General features: G+C 41.6%; 1 protein-coding gene across 1 annotated transcript in view; it reads left to right on the forward strand.

The window, feature by feature from the left end:
* The window catches only part of LOC107396813 (kinesin heavy chain), a 75,766-nt gene that overhangs the window by 36,277 nt on the left and 19,381 nt on the right, over positions 1 to 20,108 (forward strand). The window contains exons 9-18 of the mRNA XM_054738637.2: positions 66 to 170; positions 1,302 to 1,450; positions 2,917 to 3,065; positions 6,886 to 7,055; positions 7,129 to 7,197; positions 8,189 to 8,395; positions 12,759 to 12,905; positions 13,124 to 13,312; positions 17,701 to 17,818; positions 17,938 to 18,014. Coding sequence (XP_054594612.2) covers positions 66 to 170; positions 1,302 to 1,450; positions 2,917 to 3,065; positions 6,886 to 7,055; positions 7,129 to 7,197; positions 8,189 to 8,395; positions 12,759 to 12,905; positions 13,124 to 13,312; positions 17,701 to 17,818; positions 17,938 to 18,014 — 1,380 coding nt within the window. The remainder of the gene's footprint in view (positions 1 to 65; positions 171 to 1,301; positions 1,451 to 2,916; positions 3,066 to 6,885; positions 7,056 to 7,128; positions 7,198 to 8,188; positions 8,396 to 12,758; positions 12,906 to 13,123; positions 13,313 to 17,700; positions 17,819 to 17,937; positions 18,015 to 20,108) is intronic.

Consider the following 20,108-nt stretch of genomic DNA (forward strand, 5'->3'; position numbering starts at 1 on the left):
TGTCTCACCTTTCCCTCTTCATTCCTTCCCTGTCCATCACCTTGTTTGTTTGTTTTCTGGTCCAGGTGAGTAAAACAGGAGCAGAAGGTTCTGTATTGGATGAAGCAAAGAACATCAACAAATCTTTGTCTGCTCTTGGGAATGTCATCGCTGCTCTGAGCGAAGGAACGGTATGTGTCCACTGTTGTGTTTGTGTTTGGGAAGACGAGTCCGTAGTTTGATGAGATATGCTGAGGGACATGTGCTGTATCAGGCTCTCTTCTTTTATATCTTTTTATTAAAACACGGACAATGAAGTTCCAGGACTTGGTTAAATACAAAACAGCACAAATAATGTATAAAGTAAGAAATAAATTAATGCCTGATAAAATACAGAAACTGTTCACAGAGAGAGAAGGAGGATATAACCTGAGAGGGACACTAAACTTAAAGATACATAAGTTTAGAACAACATTAAAACAGATGTGTATCACAATAATAGGGGTTAAATTATGGAACAATTTAGAAGAAGAAATCAAAGTAAGTACAAATATAAATGTGTTTAAAATGAATTATAAAAAACATATTCTGAACAAGTATATAGTGGAAAATAGATGTAAAAGTAAATTGTATCAATTGTAAAAAGATGGTTTTTTTTTCTTTTTTTGTTTTTTCCATATAATTTGGTGGTTTTTTGGTGACTTGTACCATTTTGTTTGTTTTAATGTAGGTTTTGTGTTAGATTTAAGTAAACAAGTAAAAATGACTTGTATAAAGGGGTAGGGATATATAAGTTTCCACTTCAGCCTACTCCTTTTCAAACACAGATGGGATGATATGTATTTTTTCTGTTTGTGGTACTTTTTAAAAAATTATGTATGTTTTCTTTGTTTGAAATAAACTAAACTAAACAAATATCTGACCTTTCTAACCTCATCTTGAGCTATTACTGCTACCTACTGAGCAGAACATATCACTTATTCGTCATTTCCACTGTTGGAAAGCTTGTTGCCTCAGGTGAGATCTGGACTAAGAATCAGGATTGCAGTTTTAATCACTTAACTACAGGTGATGGAGCTTGGTCTGTTACCATAGTTAGTGATGCCAGGAGTCAGACCTGGTCTGAAGCAGGCTTGGTTCTATAGCTCTAACAACGCAGTGGTCGTATACGTTTTTATGAACTTTATGGAGTCTTCAGACTGGTTTCCTTATAAACTTCTAGCTGTTCATAGAGATGATGATAACTCCTGTAGTTTAACACAGATCAGATGATAAACTTGTGTTGACCAAAATGATTAGAGCATTTATGCCTGTGTTTGTAGAAAACCCATGTGCCCTACCGAGACAGCAAGATGACCAGGATACTACAGGACTCTCTGGGAGGAAATTGCCGAACCACCATTATTATTTGCTGTTCTCCATCCGTCTTCAATGAGGCTGAAACCAAGTCCACCCTCATGTTTGGACAAAGGTAGACTTCAGGAGGTCTCTTTTACAGACTACTGTCTCAGCAGCATCGAAACCCAGAAAAACCATTTGTTAGACTAATGGAGCTGCATTCATGTAACAGAACAGCAGTATCTGCTAAACGTATCTTCAGAGTATACATTTGGTAGTTTGACTTCTTTGGTAAATGAATTAAATTTGACAACGGGTAGGGGGTGGGGGGTGGGGTGGGGGGGGGTATTCCAGAGAGCAAGGTTTTCCGAAAACCAGACTTTCTGGTGAGAATCTCGGTGGAACCGCCCTAAATCATTTCTACAGATGTGGCTGGCCTGAAAGCCCTCCCGGTTACCATGGTAACACATACTGGAGAACAAACCTGCTCCGATGCAGGCAAGCAGCTGGGATTACTGACACTTTGTGAATATGACTGAACGAGGCAAGTGATGCCACCTATTTCTTGTTTCTGCGCCACTGTTAGCCCACAGTGGGAGCAGCAGCTGCAGCTTTGGTTTGATGGCTAAATTTGTAATAAATGTGGAGTTTAAACTTTTAAACATGAGCTCTAACTGGATTTACATCTTAATATTTGTTGTATTTAATCTTTATTTGCAGGCAGGAACATTTGATTCCACTGATGTCAGCATTATTAATAAGTATAATTATATATCAGCTTTAGTCTGGGAGGGGCCCATATCATTAACATGCTGTCCTCTTTATGCTAAAATAGCCTCAAACTAGCTTACAGCTGCTACCATAATACATGTAAAAGGAAGTACTTTATTGGTGTGACTATAGAAACACGCTAATATCTGATTTAAAATACATGAGTGATGTTTTTTTCCTCTTTGAGTAATATGAGAGCTAAATGGTTTACAGCGTTAACTTCAGGGTCATGTGACCACGAACATATGTTCTTACAACTCACAGCTGCGCTGCAAAAACAAAGTCCTCGAGTCTCTAAGCTTCCAGACTCTGGAGGAGAACATAAATGATGTAAACTTTAATAAAATAAGAGGAGAAACGGGCTGAAGTGGACTTCCGTTGTTGCCATGGAAACATGTAAACTATGCTCGTTCTAACTAAATAGCTCCAGCTACACAGGTTTAATCAAACAGCTCATGGTCTCTATTTTACTACTGATATCTCTGTAGTCCTCGTAGGCATGGATGAATAATTATTGCTCTGTCTGGATGAAGAACGAGGCTTTGTCCTTTACATACTTTCTCATTTATCTAGCATCCATTAACGGGGGCTGCCTCTGGACGCTCGTGAGCCTCGGTTGCTGATCCTCACTTGGATTAGAAGGGATTGAATCCACCTGAGAATCGTTCATGGAGCTGGTGAAACTGGGAGGGGAGCAGGGATTTATCAGGAGATCCCTGATGTTCTAAACTGGCTTTCTGGAATACCCCCCAACGTGTACCCTCTATGTTGTCACAATTTAAGTCCTTGTATAAGTCATACCCAGGCTTTTCCATGTTTGTGTTTCAGGGCTAAAACCATCAAGAACACGGTTTCTGTCAACTTAGAGCTCACTGCTGAGGAATGGAAGAAAAAGTATGAGAGGGAAAAAGAGAAGAACAGAAGTCAGAGCGTCGCCATCCAGAAGCTGGAGAATGAGCTGAAGCGCTGGAGGAAAGGTCAGAAACATCTGGTGGGAGACTGTGACTGCTTCACCAAGAAACAAAATATGGCCTTGTATCAGTATCGCAGTAAGATGAGCAGTTAGTTCACTTTGATAATCATAAATGGAGCGTAACTGCAGATTGACCAGTAGATGGGGCTGTGGCGGCAGCTCAACAGCCATTTTATTTTACATTACGATTTCCCTAGATCTGTTCATCACAATTATTAGAGTTTCTCGCAAAAAGGCAGGCAATGCCATTGTTTTGTATGGATTTTTCACTTTTTTGCTTTGACAAAAGTAATAATAATACATTTTATTTAAAAGCACCTTTCAAAACACCCGAGGTCACTTTACAAGAAAAAGCACAATAAAATTCTGTCAAATACCAGAATAAAACCAATCAAACAGTCATAAAAACAGATGAGTCTGGATTTGAAAAGGGTGAGGCAGTCAATGTTTCTGATGTCTGGGGGGAGTGCGCTCCAAAGACGGGGAGCAGAGCGGCTGAAAGCTCTGTCCCCCGTGGTGGTGAGGCGTGCAGAAGGGGCAACAAGGTGGAGAGAAGAGGATCTGAATGAGCCTGACGGGGTAGCAATATTAATGAGGTCTGTTAAGGAGGGAGGAGAAAGAGCATGTCTTGCTTTGAAGGTGTGGAGGAGGATCTTGAAGGTGGACCTAAATTTAACTGGAAGCCAGTGGAGCTGCTGAAGAACGGTGATGTGGAAAAAATACTTGCAGATAGGGCTGTCAGTGAAGTTCTGTTTGTTTGGAGATGTGATGAAAGGCGTTTAAGCTAAATGCTAACAAAACACAAACTCTGGTTGTTGCCCCTGTTGGTTCTGTCCTCGAGATTAAGCAGTACCTGGGCGATTTGGGCCGATCTGTGAAGTTAAGCCTTAGAAATGTAGGAGTCATCTTTGACAGTGAAAGGTCTTTTGTGCAGCGCTGTGAGCAGCTAACGAGAAACTGCTTTTTTCAACTAAGGAACATCTCGAAGCTTAGACGTATGGTGTCAAGAAATGATTTGGAGCTCCTCATTCGTGCCTTTGTGTCATCCCGTGTAGACTATTGTAATAGTTTATTTTCTAGTCTGAACAAGAAGGAGCTCCATTGTCTGCAACTAGTACAGAACTCTGCTGCAGGAATCCTGACGCACACGAATAGGAGGTTTCACATTTCACCCATCCTAAAGGAACTCCACTGGCTGCCTGTGTCTTTTAGGTTTAAGTTTAAGATTTTGGTTTTGGTTTTCAGAGCCCTGCATGGACAAGCTCCCATTGGAGAACTGATCCAACCCAACACCCCTATGTGGGTTCTAAGGAGTGGGGATCTTAATCTGCTTAAAGGTCCTCGCACTTGCTATCACACCAGAGGTGACCGTTCATTTGGGGATTGTACACACTCCGTTTTGCTTCAGAAAACAGTCAGGTTTATAAAAGTAAGAATTTATTTTACCAACAATTAAAACATGACAAGTTAACTAACATTTACTGTGATGGATGGAACTAGATGTGATGTATGAACCTATGTGTCAATGCGATGTTATCAGAACTTTCGTATCTAGGAGAGCGGAGTTCTGGATGTAAAAGAATTTGGTTTGTGTTAAGCTATGAGATTGATTATTATCAAAAGCACATCAGACGCTATCTGTGTGTCTACTTCACCCGTTCTCGGAGACCCTCTTGGTGGATCCGAAGGTCAGAGAGGTCAGATGACTTCTGGCACCGGAGGGCTGTAGAATACCGTGGCACCGACTCTTCAGTCCAGAGATGTCTCGGGTCACGACAGATGGAGGGAAAGCGCGTCTGGGACTCTTAAGGAGTCGGAACAGTATCAGCTTGATCTGCAGGAACCGTTTTCTGTATCAGCTTCGCAGGTGCAAAAAGATTTTGACGACGCGTCAAAAGCTTTGATGGTTAAAGAGGGTTTTGCTTCAGATGGCCGGTCTCAAGAACTGCTGAATCACCAGAGCGATCTGGTTTTAACGTTCTCATGTTTTGATTTGTGTAGCCAACCAGAGGTTGACAAGTTGAGGAATATTATCAAGACAACTCAGAAACATGCCTTCCTTGATACCGGATGCTCTGATCTGGGGTAAAGAGCTATTTATGTGTCACGAGTTTAACTTAACTTTACTTTGTCCTTGTGTGAGTGCAAGTGGTGATGACCATATCAACATGCTGAAACATATTTCAATCACTGTAATCATAACATAACATTCATTTCAAACTTCAATCATTGAGCACAGATTAATGAAAACATTTTATTATATTATAATTATTATAAGTAGTAATAAACAAACGTTTATTTAATGATTATCTAGCTTATAAGTTTTAAAAGTTCATATTTAATTTAGGAAATCATTCTTTAATTTGGCAACTAATCTTGGCTGCGAGTGTTCACTTCTTCAAAAGCATGAAGAATCCTGTAGGACGATAAGGGAAGCTTGGACCTTCAGGAGAAAACATTTGGAATGTTTATTATGTGAAGTGCCTTGAGATGACTCTTGTCGTGATTTGGTGCTATATAAATAAAATTGAATTGAACATTATTGTTGACATTTCATTATCATGTGTTCAGAGCTGCAGAGAGGCTCTGAGCTCCAGCTGATGGGATGAAGGCAGGCCGATTTAAAGGGAACACGTGCAGTCTCGTGTCCCTTTTTTGACCAGATGTTGAATGGTCAAACTGTAGCTAAAAACTGATCATTGCTGGACGTTACAACCTTTTCCTTGACCATGAGATGTGTCGTTCCAAACGACTGTTTACGAAATGAGAAGCAACTCGTTGCAGCAGTTGGGCTAAATAACTTGTTGCAGCTGAAAGATAATCGCCCATGCAGTCATTATTTAATGAGAGGCTCCCACCTGTTTGCTTCGCTACATCCAGGTGGCGACTTTGTTTTTGTTCAGGCAGTGTAAGAAATGATGGAGTATAATTAGAAGGACAACAGATCTGTGACAATAACAAAATCAACCCATATTTTCCTATTGCACCACATGTCTATCGATAAATTTATATCATAATAAAGTTATCGTCCAGCTCTACTTGTCACAGCAATCTTTCTGCACAGGTTACGTTTAACTTTTTAAAAATCTTTTATCAACATTATCTTTGCTGAATCCAAAAAGTTGCAAGATGGCTGAAGCATTTTTTTTGGAGGGGAATGAGCTTCTCCTCCTCTTTGACCAGCCGTATCCTGGTTCAAAATTTGAATCATCCTCCATTTCCTCACCATTCCTTTATCCTCTTGTTACAGACCGGTTGGGGTGGACTCGACCCCATCCCAGTTTGTAGTATGGCATCATAAAGCAACTTGAACATTGCCAACCTACACATATCTTTTCATTAAAAAAAAAAACATTTTCATATGTACAAAACATTACAACTAGCTTGAAACGGCAAAAAAAGAAGTGGGACAAGTTAAGACTTATTAAAATTGCCTTAAATCAGGGCACATGTCAGATTGCAGATTGTAAAAGTCAATAAATTGAAACTTTATTGACCCAGTACGTACCTGTGAGGAGAGCAGAGACCGCAGGTGTTTCATCAGTGACTGAATTCTGCAGAACTGGTTCAGGTAAGAACTAATCACAGGAATATTTGGATATCCAAGCAGTCTGGTTCATCATCAAAGCCTGTCAGACTGCAGCAGCGTAAACAAGCTCTAACCCTGGGTTGGGGTTGCTGTTTGATGTGCCGGTCATTCTGTTTAATTTGTTTTATATGTTTTTGTAGTTAAATCAAACTTTCAGAGTTACAACTCTAAGCTTCACTCTGATCCTGACCTAGAACTGGGTAATAAAGCAAATTCCTGGTGTTTGGGTATCCAGGTGAGTCTGTACCTGTGGAAGAGCAGCTAAGCAGCAAAAATATTAAGAGCAACTCTGAAGCACCAGCTGTGACTGACAGCTTACCTCCACGCACTGTCCCTCTGTCAGAGGAGGAGAAGAGTCAGTATGAGATCCTCATCACTAACCTGTACCAGCAGCTGGATGACAAGGTGAGTTCAACTGATAAACTGTCTGGAGGTGATGAACGCACTAAATTCAGAACCTTATTTTACCGTGTCTTAGGATGATGAGATCAACCTTCAAAGTCAGACATCTGAGAAGCTCCACCAGCAGCTGGCTGAGCAAGATGAGGTCAGTTTTACCTCTCTGTGGATTTGGGTTGGGTCTAATTTATACTATACGATATGGAGACGTGCAACCTCGACATACCACTTCCATTAAAATTGACAACAGCACTGCCATTAGAAACTAAGATTGCTGAAGATATTTAGCTGCGGACTTGGAGAACGTCTCATCGAAGAACTCAGTTGATATTAACATTTATACAGCCATGACTGAAGGAAGAAAAAGATGTGCAGCAGATTTTTTTGTTTGTTGAAGGAAATTATAAAAAATGTGAGTTTGGAGGTAGCCGATAGCATGAAGAGGTGAAGAATAAAGAGAGAAATTTGTCAATGATAAAAACTCTGAAATACATAAAAAAAATCATGTACGCTAATACGCAGTAATGAATTTACTATTGTGGACCAGAGACGTGATGGTAATGCCAACAGAACCCGCCAGAACTGCACTACACTCTCTGTTGTCCTGGTGGGCAGCTGTTTCACAGCATTATCCCGGCAACAGAGAAGTCTGAAAGGAAAACATTTCTGGTAACCTGGCAGATCTGTGTGTGCAGCCCAGCCCTGTGTCCAGTCTACACACTTCCATCTGGAAACTCTGTCGGAAAGAGGGACGGCTATCTCGTAGAATATTTTGAGCTTGTGCCCGGCTGCACTGGCTACCATATTTTGTCTTTAGCCAATCACAGTAACAACTCAAATGACGTACACCATGTGCGCCTGGAAAACAACAACTATTCACTCAGGCTACATTCACTCGCTCACGCACCAATTACCATCTCTTCGGGTGATTTCTGCCAATTTTGCAAGAAGAAAATGCGCATAAAGGGCAGGGTTTCCCCCAGCGCTTTATAGGCCTGGCGGGCTGCGAGATTTCTTCTTGCAGCGCATGATTGCATTTGTGTAATGTTTGTATACAACACTATGCTTGAGCTGATGGAGTTTATAAACAATGTTTTATGGTCATTTGCTCTGTTGACACCTGCTGATCTGACCCTCAGCTGCTGGTGTCCAGCCGTCAGGATTATGGGCGGCTGCAGGAGGAGGTTTCCCGGCTGCAGAGGGACAACGACTTTGGCAAAGAGGAGGTGAAGGAAGTGCTTCAAGCACTGGAGGAGCTTGCTGTCAACTACGACCACAAGTGTCAGGAGGCAGAAAACAAAAGTCGCTGCAATGAGCAGCTCAATGAGGAGCTTGCACAAAAATTTGTGAGTTTGCTTTTACACCTTCTGTCTAAAAACAAGGTGTCCCCTCGGACCCCCCCCCCCCTTATCCAACTGGTACAGGCCTGCTGCTTTGGTGGTTATATTGGACCATGTGAAGTTCACAACCTGTGGCCATAATTAAACATTTCTTTGTTCGATAGTATTCATGTAAGTATTCAAAACCAAACGGATAAAGGTTAAAGCTAGGGCTGGTTCAGATGGTCTGTACCCATTTCGCTGCTGTTTGACATGGCAGCAAGTGGGGTGTCAGAATGAAAATAATGGTGGTGTATTCCTCTGAGTGTGACTTTGGCTATGCTTATTAAATAAGTTATTGTTAAGAGCAGTGCTTGAAGTGGGGAAAAAAATAAGGTACTCACCTTTGAAAACTGTTGGATTACCCGAGGATAACCTGTAATATTAGAATGAACAAACGGATGTCAGTAGATGGGCTAAAACAATGAATCAATAAAATGGATAAAAATTGATGACGAAATGCGTTGGCAAACTCTACAAGCGAAAGAAAAGACCTCACCATCCTGTTTATTCTTAGCTGTCTGCAGCGCTATGCAGCAGAACCGCAGCTGTTAGGTTCGAGTCTGCTCGGCTAAACACTGCTGCAGGATTATGGCAAGCCACTGTAGCATGTAATTCACAAACGAGTCTATCTGTGAACATAATTTAAACTGGATTATTGCCAAACCGTACATAATAAATATGTCACCATTACATTTTTTGCAATAGAAATTAAATGTTATTAGCATTTCCAATAGCTCACTACTGAACATGTTAATGAAACACATACAGTTTTACTGATCATAGTTTAATTGATATTTAATCATGGATTTAGATGCTAGCATGCTGTTTTGCACACTATTGAACTGTTTTCTAATCATGTTTTGTTGTTAAATAAAATAAGGGAAGGAGAGAAAACCTAGCTCTGGATAACCTAGCCTTTTAGATGGCGGCATGTTGGAGGGAGGGCAAGGGAGAGCCATCTTTACAGACTGTACACTCCACCTCCATCTACTCCCCCACTTGTCCAGATCTGGGCTAACATCAGATTTTAACCATAGGCCCTATCAAATAAAAATGTTTTAAGCCCGGTCTTAAAAGTAGACATGGTGTCTGCCTCACGGACTAAAGCTGGGAGTTGGCTCCACAAGAGAGGAGCCTGATAACTAAAATATGTGCCTCCCATCCTATTTTTAGATATTCTGGGAACCACCAGTAAATCTGCAGTCTGAGAGTGAAGGGATCTGTTAGGACAACACATTCTCACACCCTAAGCGTCAAAAACAAACGCTTGGTCAGCCACCCTCCACGTCAGACCCCAGACGCCAAAAGTGCCCTTTTTCGTTACTTATGTGCAAAAAGGGGTTTTTCCCTTTTGTAACTGCAGATCCCAATGCAGCGTAAAACTGACGTGATGAGATATCCGCTGATGCGGCACAGAACCAGCTCATTTAACAGCACCTAAACCTTAACGTTTCACTATTTATAACCTTCCCCTCTCCCTCGTCCTAACCTTAACCCTCTTGCTACCTAAAACGTTACTCTCACTGTGATCAAGCGTTTGTTTCCCATGCATTCTGACTCTGACAGTCAGAGTCTGACTGTTAATTTTCGTATTTGCCGCCCAAGGGGAACATTAGAACATACCATCTGGCGAGGGGGAGGTTACAAATACCCTCTACTTTTAACCTCCACCGTGGTAGTTGAAACCTCCCCCTCGCGTTGGCTCGGTCCAAACTCGACCAATCACGAGGCGGCTCCCGCCGTTCACTTCATAGAGCCGGCTTTTAGAGCGATTGACACATCACTAACGTGTTCGCTAGCAAGATGGTTAAGGTTAGGATAAGGGTGAGGGGAAGGTTAAATAAGAGGATAAGGTTAAGTTGAGGTACAATGAGCTTGTTTGGTGCCCTGGCTGCGGACATCCCATCGCGTCAGTGTAACGCTGCATTGGGATCTGCAGTCAAATAAGGGAAAAAACCACTTTTCGCACATAAGTAACGAAAAAGGGCACTTTTGGCGTCAGGGGTCTGATGTGGAGGGTGGCTGACCAAGCATTTGTTTTTGACGTGCTGGGAGTGAGAATGTGTGGGTTAGGAACATATGGAACAATCAGATCACTTATGTATGATGGAGCTTGATTATTAAGATCAAGGTTAACTTTATTTATATAGCACCTTTACTGTTGCTCACGCAACCCAAAGTGCTGAACAAAACAATGCCATGAAATCAAACATGCTCCAGTGAAACATTACAAATTATGGCGTTAAAAACAATGTATATGATCAAAACTATAAATAAAAGAATGAGCGTAAACAATAAGATACCATTTTAAAATAAAACAAGATACAATAAAACTACAACAAACCACAACTCAACTACCGCTACAAGCTAAGGGAAATAAATCTGTTTTTAGTTTTTGACTTTAAATGCTCCGTGCTTTGAGTGGTCCTCAGTTCTAGGGGCAGACTGTTCCAGAACCTAAGGTCAGCCACTGAAAAAGCTCTATCCCCACAGGACTTTAAACAAGCTTTTGGGACCACTAATAATGACTGGGAACAGGACCTCAAATTTCTTGTGGGAGTGTAGATGGTGAGTAAATCATCAATGTAGGGTGGAGCAAGGCCAGAGAGTTTTAAAAACAAAAAGCACTTTTTAAATTGGATCCTATACTGAATGGGAATCCAGTGAAGAGAAGCAAGCACTGGAGTTATATGATCATGCGTCTTTGTACCTGCCAGCAAACGAGCTGCTGCATTTTGGACCAACTGCAGACGATGTAAGGTGGAGTGTTCTAGGCCGTAATAGGGGGAGTTGCAGTAGTCCAGCCAACAAGAGAAACTAATGGATTACTTGTTCCAAAACTGTTGCTGGTAGATTTTTAAGCCTTGCCAGTTGTTTTAAGTGATGGAAGCCAGACTGGACCACTGCACACACCTGTCTATCAAATTTAAAGGAACCATCAATAAAGATCCCAAGGTTTTTTTTTATGTAGGGCTTCACAAATGCTAATAAGGGACCAAGAGGACTCATAGATCCAATTACAAGGCCTTGTGTCATGTTCTGTGGTACTCTTTTGACCCACGACATGCAGAATCAGAGGCGGAAACAGGGAGGTAAAAAAAAATAAAATAAATTGTAGAATGGAGAAAAGGCGCTGCTCGAACTGATGCAGGAAGTACCAGGATGTTTTAAAGGAGAGAGAAAGGTCAGTATTCGTGAGAGATGATGAGATGGATAACTGAAGGTTTTAGGCTTACTGTCGGGAGGTGGTTAGAGGGCGTGGGAAGGAGCACTGGTTGGTCTGTGAAGAAGGGTTGCAAAAGGGGTCTTGATGAAGACGAGGTCCAGAGGTTCTGCGTGGTGAGCTTAAAAGGGTCAGGCGGTAGGGGAGTGGTGGCGAGCAGACAGCCATGAGTTGGAGCTGTGTGAAGTGGAGCTGATGAGAGGTTCTCGGAGATGGCTGAAGGAGACGGTTCTAAAAACAAACCTTGAAGGGATAAGAGGAAGGATCATTCTTGGTCCTAGTCTCTTAGAAAACTATGCATGTCTGTACCGAGTAAGCTCCTTTAGAGTACATGTACGCATGTCTGTACCGAGTACGCTCCTTTAGAGTACATGTGCGCATGTCTGTACCAAGTACGCTCCTTTAGAGTACATGTGCGCATGTCTGTACAGAGTACGCTCCTTTAGAGTACATGTGCGCATGTCTGTACCGAGTACGCTCCTTTAGAGTACATGTACGCATGTCTGTACCGAGTACGCTCCTTTAGAGTACATGTACGCATGTCTGTACCGAGTACGCTCCTTTAGAGTACATGTACGCATGTCTGTACCGAGTACGCTCCTTTAGAGTACATGTACGCATGTCTGTACCGAGTACGCTCCTTTAGAGTACATGTACGCATGTCTTTACCGAGTACGCTCCTTTAGAGTACATGTACGCATGTCTGTACCGAGTACGCTCCTTTAGAGTATATCTACACATGTCTGTACCGAGTACGCTCCTTTAGAGTATATCTACACATGTCTGTACCGAGTACGCTCCTTTAGAGTATATCTACACATGTCTGTACCGAGTACGCTCCTTTAGAGTATATGTACACATGTCTATATAAAGCTCAGACTCAAAACCAAACTCCATGGTCTTCAACTGCTGGGTACAGAGTTTATCAAAAGTCAAATATAAATGTTAAAGCAACAACTTTTCTGGTTTTAGGGTTTTAGTTTAGTTTTAATCAAGTCATATTTAGTAAGGATTCATTTGGTTTTATTAGTTAAACTTAAATATGGGTTATAAACTGGTTTGAAGGATTTTGGGTGAATTTCTTGTAATGTCTTTTGGGTCCAGGTTGATCTTGAAGCAGTTCGGATGGAGCTGTCCAACCTGCAGGAGCTGAGCTCTCACCATAAGAAGAGGTCTGCAGATATTCTCAATCTGTTGCTTAGAGACGTCATTGAAATTGGCAACATTCTCGGCACCACAGAGCTCAAAGCTGTAAGAATAGTTGCTTCTGTTTTCATTTTACTGCATGACACGTCACTGAACATGCTATATGTCACACTTTATAGCAGTGGTACTCAATAGGCGGGAGCCCCCCCCCCCCCATTACATTTATAGATTCATGCTTCAGTTAACACTTAGAAGGGAAATGCACTAAGAAAATATTTGCAGCTTTACAGTCTGTTTCCAGAGTTTTTCATCTCTGATCCCAGATGGCGGAGGTGAGCGGGATGATGGAGGAGGAGTTCATCACAGCTCGTCTGTACATTAATAAAATGAAGTCTGAAGTCAAATCTCTGGTGAACCGCCGCAAACAGCTGGAGGCCAACCTGATGGAGAGTGGCTGCAAGATGGAGGCCGCTACGAGGGAGCTGAGCACCTATCAGCTGCTAGTTTCACAGGTAAACAACACCTAGATCTAATCAACTGACTAAGCTTCAACAAAGAGTTCAACACAAACCTGACATCCCCAATAATTTATAAGATTTGTAACATAGATTGTACAAATATAAATTAATATAAAAGTTCTGATGATCAATTTCCAAAAGAGAGCAGCTTGTGTCTCCAGTAAACATCCAAGGAAATGAACATTAATATTGGAAGTGACTACAAGTTGCTGTGTGTTGACATTAACACACATTAATAAAATAAAATATATTTAAAAAAAAAGATAATACAAATAGGGAGAGAAAAAGTTGTGAAAACACAACAACCATTCTTCAATGTCATTTTCCCGTAGCTGAGTCCATTCTGTCCCGCTCTGAACTTGAGAAAGTTCTCCACACCTTCATCTCCTCACGCTTAGACTACTGTAACTCTCTTTTCACGTGTCTGAGCAGAACCTCTCTGAACCGTCTACAGGTGGTTCAGAATGCCTGGGGAGGAGAATAACACCGGATGCATGGATACTCACCTACGTAACTGTACAACAGACTGCTAATTTACTTGGTTACAGCCTTTAAGTCTGTATCTTCTCTGTGTTTGGCATGTAGTTGTAGTTTCTGCCACTAGATGGCAATCAGACTTCATCAATGCATGCTTAAATCACTGCTTGAGTCAAACTCAAACTCACAAGGGGCCGAAATGAAACTCTGGGACGGAGTCGAGGGCCAAACTTAATATTTTTTTAAAAAGTGACGCAAATTTGCACATTTTCTTTATCAACATATATGCAATTTTGAACCTTTAAATTTGGAAACAAACATATTTCTGCATCAACACTGAATGTGGAATAACCAAATTACACACGAGCAAGTCCGTTTTAAATAAAAGGCATCAGTGGTATTCATTACTTGTGGTATAATCAGCATTTTATAAATCTATTCAGGATTTTTGTTTTCTTGTTTATTCATTTTTCTTATTTTTTATTCTCCTTTTTTCTCCTGTAATACGTGTCATCGCTGCTGTGACGTCTAGCTTTCCCCACTGAGGAACAATAAAGGGATTTTCTATTCTATTCATCTATCTGCAGCCTTTCCACTTCCTGTTTACTGTAGGTTAAATCTTTTCTCACGGGCCAACAACAAAATAAAAATATCATTTTATCTTAAATGAAAATGCAACATCTCACCTGTTAACTTTCATGTTCTGGAGCAGAAAAAGAGCATAAAACCAACATATTTAAAGCTCAGTTTGCTCCGCTGGTTTACTGTGATGCTCACCTGTTCCAGCCAGATACCTGCATCATGGGTTTGATCTGAGCTGAGGAGGAGACTCCTGTTGTTTTGTTCATCTTCATCATAATAATGACAACATTAGATGACACCAGGTGCTCACATAGGTTTGTGCTGATGAACATGTCTGAGCAGCTTGACCACGTTGTTGTGTGTCGGGGAGGAAACACAACGACAGCAGCCACAGAGTCGTGCTGGTTTGAGCGTGTCGCTGCTCGCTGGAGTTATATCAGCTCTGTCTGGACGTTAGTTTGAAAACTTTCTCTTTCAGTCGTGAACACATTACCGAGTGGCTAGAATCTCCGTTTCTGGGCTTCAACGTCAGAAAATAGCTGAGTGAACTCGGCGCTGAGTGAGAGGAGTGTTTAGTTTGTCCGAGACAGCGGAGCTGCAGACACCGGCAGCAGGCGCTGGAAAAAACACAAAGGAGGGGGCGCATCGGTTCCACGCTGACGCCGCAAAGCATCATGGGAGTTGAAGTCTTTGCGGTAAAATCGGCCAGCGGGCCAGTTTTAATATATTTTTGATATTTATCTCGCGGGCCACATAAAAATGCTCCGCGGGCCGCATCTGACCTGCGGGTCTTGAGTCTGACATATGTGGCTTATACTAACCATGGTATTGTTTGGGTCTATTGGAAGTGAGTAACAATACTTATGCCTCATTTATGTTTATTATATGACTTATAGCTATATATATATATATATATACTTGATCTGGTAGATTATTGTGGCCATTTGTGCGGTTTTCTGTACAGTTTGAGAAGCTAACTGCTAGCTACTGAGTGTTACTTGTTAGAGCTTTGTTTAGCTTTGACATATACGGTCAGTGGTTGGAGTCTTTATTGCCGTGTTCATTAGTTGTGTGCTGTACATTTTAGTTTGAGACAATTCTCAGCAGGTACAGCTATTTTTCAGGTGCATTTCAGTTTACTTCTTTGTAGCTTATTATAAGTTAGCTCTTAACTTTCGTGTTAGACATTAGTCACATGTCTATTGCCTTGTGAGTATTCTAATCTAATAAGAGTATTGTTTATTCTACGTAGGAAACCACAGGCCCACATTCACACACATAACTATCCCCAAACACCTCTTCAAGTTGGTCACTGTATGGAGGAATAATAGTGCCCACAGTTAGTTCATAATTTTTTTGGTGCCTTCAGTTGATACATGTATGGAGGACTGCTAGTGCTTAATAAAGCTGATTGGAGGACATCCCACAATCAACAGGTCTTAACTTTCAGAACCCAATACTTGTTTTCCTCTCTGTGCTGTGCCAGCTTCTGACTCCTAACCCTACAAAACCAGACCAAACAGAATGTGTAAAACAATCCTTAAAATGAAAATGTCAGACACAATGGAAAATTCTGTATGTGGCACTAGACAGCTCAGCTAGCTTCACTTCCATCTTCGCCACTGTTGCAGAGCACACCTGAGGCCGGTGCTGATTGGCAATCAGCAGGAGGTCCTATATATGGCAAGGCAGCATTATTTGTATCACACCTTACAACAGCAAAGTGCTTCACAGAAATTAAAAACATTTAAAACAATACCCAACATTAAAATACATAAAAACTAAAGCTTAAGAACTAGCATTAAAAGACTCATGCTGAGTTAAAAGCCAAATCATAAAAATAGGTTTCAAAAGACAAGATCCCCAATAAGTACAACACCCACATAAGCACAGACACTGGAGATGCAGGGGAAGACTGAAAGAAGAGGAGGAGAGTCTGATGGCTCTGAGACCTGGAATGAGCACTGGGAGTGCGTAGGTCAGACCAGGAGAGCCTAATAAAGAATGAAAACCTGCAAAACTGTGTGGTCTGAGTGGTGTGGTTGAGCCCGATGTAGCTGGTGCATTGCTACAGCTGCCTCTCCAGGATCAAGCCACTAGTGTCCCAAGCTCACCTGAAGACCATAGTCCATGCTTTTATTGCTTCTTATCTCGACTACCGAAACTACCTTTACTCTGGAGTAGGGCTGCACAATATATCGTAAATATATTGTTATCGCGATATCAGCATACACAATAAGCATATCGCAAAGAACAGATAAATATCGCATTGAATGTTCAGCTCAAATGTTTGCTACACATAATGCATTCTGTCAATCAAATGAAAGCATTATGTTTTTTTAACAAATCAAATAGAGCTCTTCGCCCATTTGGCCAATTAGGTGGGTTCTCATAGGTCAGAGGCCCGCCCCCGAGGCGGGTGGCACTTCATTTTGATGGTTAGCATACACCTGATTTAGCTTTGGTCTGCTCTTTTAGCTGATTCTGCTTTTCCCGGGAGCCACTGATTTTCTTTTCTTGTTCATTTCCTTTTTCCCTTTCTTCACATCTTTAGCTTTTCTCATTTTTATAATTTTTTTATTTCTTTGTTTTTGATTAATTTTGTTCCTGAGTTAAGTTTCTATTTATCGTAAGTAATATCGTCATCGCAATATTAATCATTATCGAATATCGCAGGTTTTCCTAATATCGTGCAGCGCTACTTTGGAGTTAGCAAGGCTGCACTTGCTTGACTCCAGCTTGCATAAAATGCTGCTGCTAGATTCCTGAGCGGCACCAGAAAGCGGGAACACATCACGCCTGTTTTAGCCAATCTGCACTGGTTTACAGTATCTTTCAGAGTCAGATTCTAGATACTTGATTTGATTTTTAAGTCTCTGCAGGGCTGTGCTCCTAGCTATCTGTCCGAGTTACTCACTCGATACAACCCGTCACTGATCGAAGGTCATCACAGCAATACTTACTCGTCGTTCCATGAGTAAAGTGCTCGACTAGAGGAGGCAGGGCTTTCTCAGTTTTGGCCCCCGAGCTGTGGAATGATCTTCCACTCGAGGTCAGACAATTGCTGTCAGTGATGGTTTTTAAGAGTAAGATGAAGTGATGATTTAAAGTTTTTCCTACTGGCAAGTGGAAAGTGCAGTCATTAACATTTGATTCATTTGTTGCCATCAGTTTGAAAAGAACATTTCAAATAGAGCTAAAAATGCTTCTGAAAAATATCACACACTGCACCTTTAAGTTTCATACTGTTGTCTAATGCTGTTGGTGTTTTACGGCCAGGATGTTTCATGGTTATTTTAACATTTCTCATTTTTATTGTGCAGCTCCAGGCCAAATTAGAATCACTGACTAATGATCTGCAGAAATTGGAGCAGAAAAAGAGGCAGTTGGAGGAAAGTCATGATGCTCTGACGGAGGAGATTGCCAAACTCCATGCTCAAGGTGGGTTACAATTGCAACGGTTCCAGAAAACCCCTGGCCTGTGATTGGCTGACAGATTAGTTGCTGAACCAAGCAAAGCAGGTGAAAATTATTCTGACTGATGGTGTGCATAATTTCAGGTCAGATGCACGAGCTGACAGTGATGGACAAAGAAAAGGAACACATGAGCAGACTGAAGGATGCAGTGGAGATGAAGGTAAACACATCCAACCCTATACAGCAGTGGTTCCCAAACTTATTTAGCCGCGCACCCCCTTCTATGTCCCGACCATGTCGACGCACCCCCCCCCCCCCCCCCAGCCCCACATCGGGGCATGGCTCTCTCTCTCTCTCTCTCTCTCTCTCTCTCTCTCTCTCTCTCTCTCTCTCTCTATATATATATATATATATATATATATATATATATATATCAGATGTCAAGCTAAACAGAGAGGGTTAAAAAAAATTCCCCAACACTTTCATTTTTTAAATAGTAATTAATAAGCATTCGATACCATTACAATTTCCTTTGATTTAATTTTAAATAAATATTTAGAGTGCCCAGGTAGTACATTAAAAAATGCAATTGAACGGTTTTCTTAAAGTGGGAACGTTTAACCTGTGCGGCCAGAGCACTCTCCTTCCTTCTGCTCTGCGTAAACCTGAGCTGATCACCTACTTGTGCGTAATCAAATGTCAATAGGGGACAAGATATAGCCATGATGTTCACTTTTACCTCAGACCGACTTATTGCTGTTTTATGGTGTGGCTGAATCTGCGATCCGCTGCCACGCTGACTGGAATAGCAAATGCTGCAGTAACAGGACTTGTGTTCAGGTTCATGAGGAGTCACTGGCTGGAGCGGACCGACTCATCCCAGAAGCTAATATCTTAATTTGACATTGAATGAAAAATAACCTCTCAAAAGTTTTTATCACGGTGGAGGCAGCGTTCATTTCTGCCTTCAGTCCGACGGCGCGCCTGAGTTAAAGCAGCATGTGCGCTTATTGAATCTGTGTGTGTGTGTGCGCACGCGCGCGCGGCACAGCCGCTCAAGTCACCGCGTCTCGCGCTATTTAAACCAATGTTGTAAAATTCCTTCTGCCCACCCCAGATGTGCTCACTTGTGCACCCGTGAGCCGCGGTTCCGCTGGAACACATCTGACCTCTGACAGACGCACTCTGAACTTCAGATCTTCAGCGCGCTGTTAATAGCCTGAATGGGAATCATTTCTTGATTTATTTAGTTACATCCACAATGTTCTGTGTGTGAGGTTTACAATGTCAGAACACCTGCATGAGACAGGTGTTAATTACAATCTGCCAGAATGACTCGCCACCTTCAGATTCCTCCAACACCGTTAAAAATGATCAAATACGGAACCAGAGGTGGAAAGTAACAAATTACATTTACTCACGTTACTGTAATTGAGTAGCTTTTTTGTAAATTTATACTTTTAAGTCGTTTTTAAAATCCGTACTTTTACTTTTACTTGAGTAAGTTTTTAAAAAAGAATTGTAATTCGCTACATTTTAAATCATATCCGTTACTGAGTAAAAATAAATTGTAGGCTTAATACATTAAAAATATTACGTGTAGCAGCGTCGGAACAGAAAGAGACCCCTGCATGAGCGCCACGTCTAATCCGGGGGGGCTACACGCTTTATGATGAGGACAAACAGCCATTTTTACCGCAGTTTTGCTCAAAAACATCAGTTCAGTCCCTGTGATCCACTCGCTGTTTACCTCCTCTCTCCCTCCTCTCCTGTGGGTTGGAACCCGCACCTTCGCGCACCGGTGTGACGTCATCAGAATTCTGCTCGGTTCGGCAACCGGACTCGGTTCCGTGTTTGAAATGTGTTTCCTTACCGCGCACAGAAGCGGCAAAATTACGTTTAGCGCTCCTAAGAAGCGGATTATCAGCGCTCTGCTCATAAAACAGAAGACCTGCAGGCCTCTGTGAGTTAAAACATCCTGATACTGTTCAGGTGTAAACATTGTGCTCCATCCCTGTGTTTGAACTCAGAAGTTGCTTCTTGATGCCACAGATATGTGATGATTTAGCTTGTTTCTTTTTTTTTTACTCCAGAATAAGAGATTAAATTATTACAAAAGCAGTTCAGTGTAGTTAAATTAGTCATTCAAATGATTCTAACATGCTGCTGTGTGTGCGTGTGTGCGTGTGTGTGTGTGTGTGTGTGTGTGTGTGTGTGTGTATGTGTGTGTGTGTATGTGTGTGTGGGACTGCATAAGACAGCATGGTTTCATCAAATCCATGCATCCTATATCTTGGCTGAAGTAATGGCTCAG

Source organism: Nothobranchius furzeri, chromosome 7 (genome assembly GCF_043380555.1).
Source record: "Nothobranchius furzeri strain GRZ-AD chromosome 7, NfurGRZ-RIMD1, whole genome shotgun sequence".
Taxonomy (NCBI): Eukaryota; Metazoa; Chordata; class Actinopteri; order Cyprinodontiformes; family Nothobranchiidae; genus Nothobranchius; species Nothobranchius furzeri.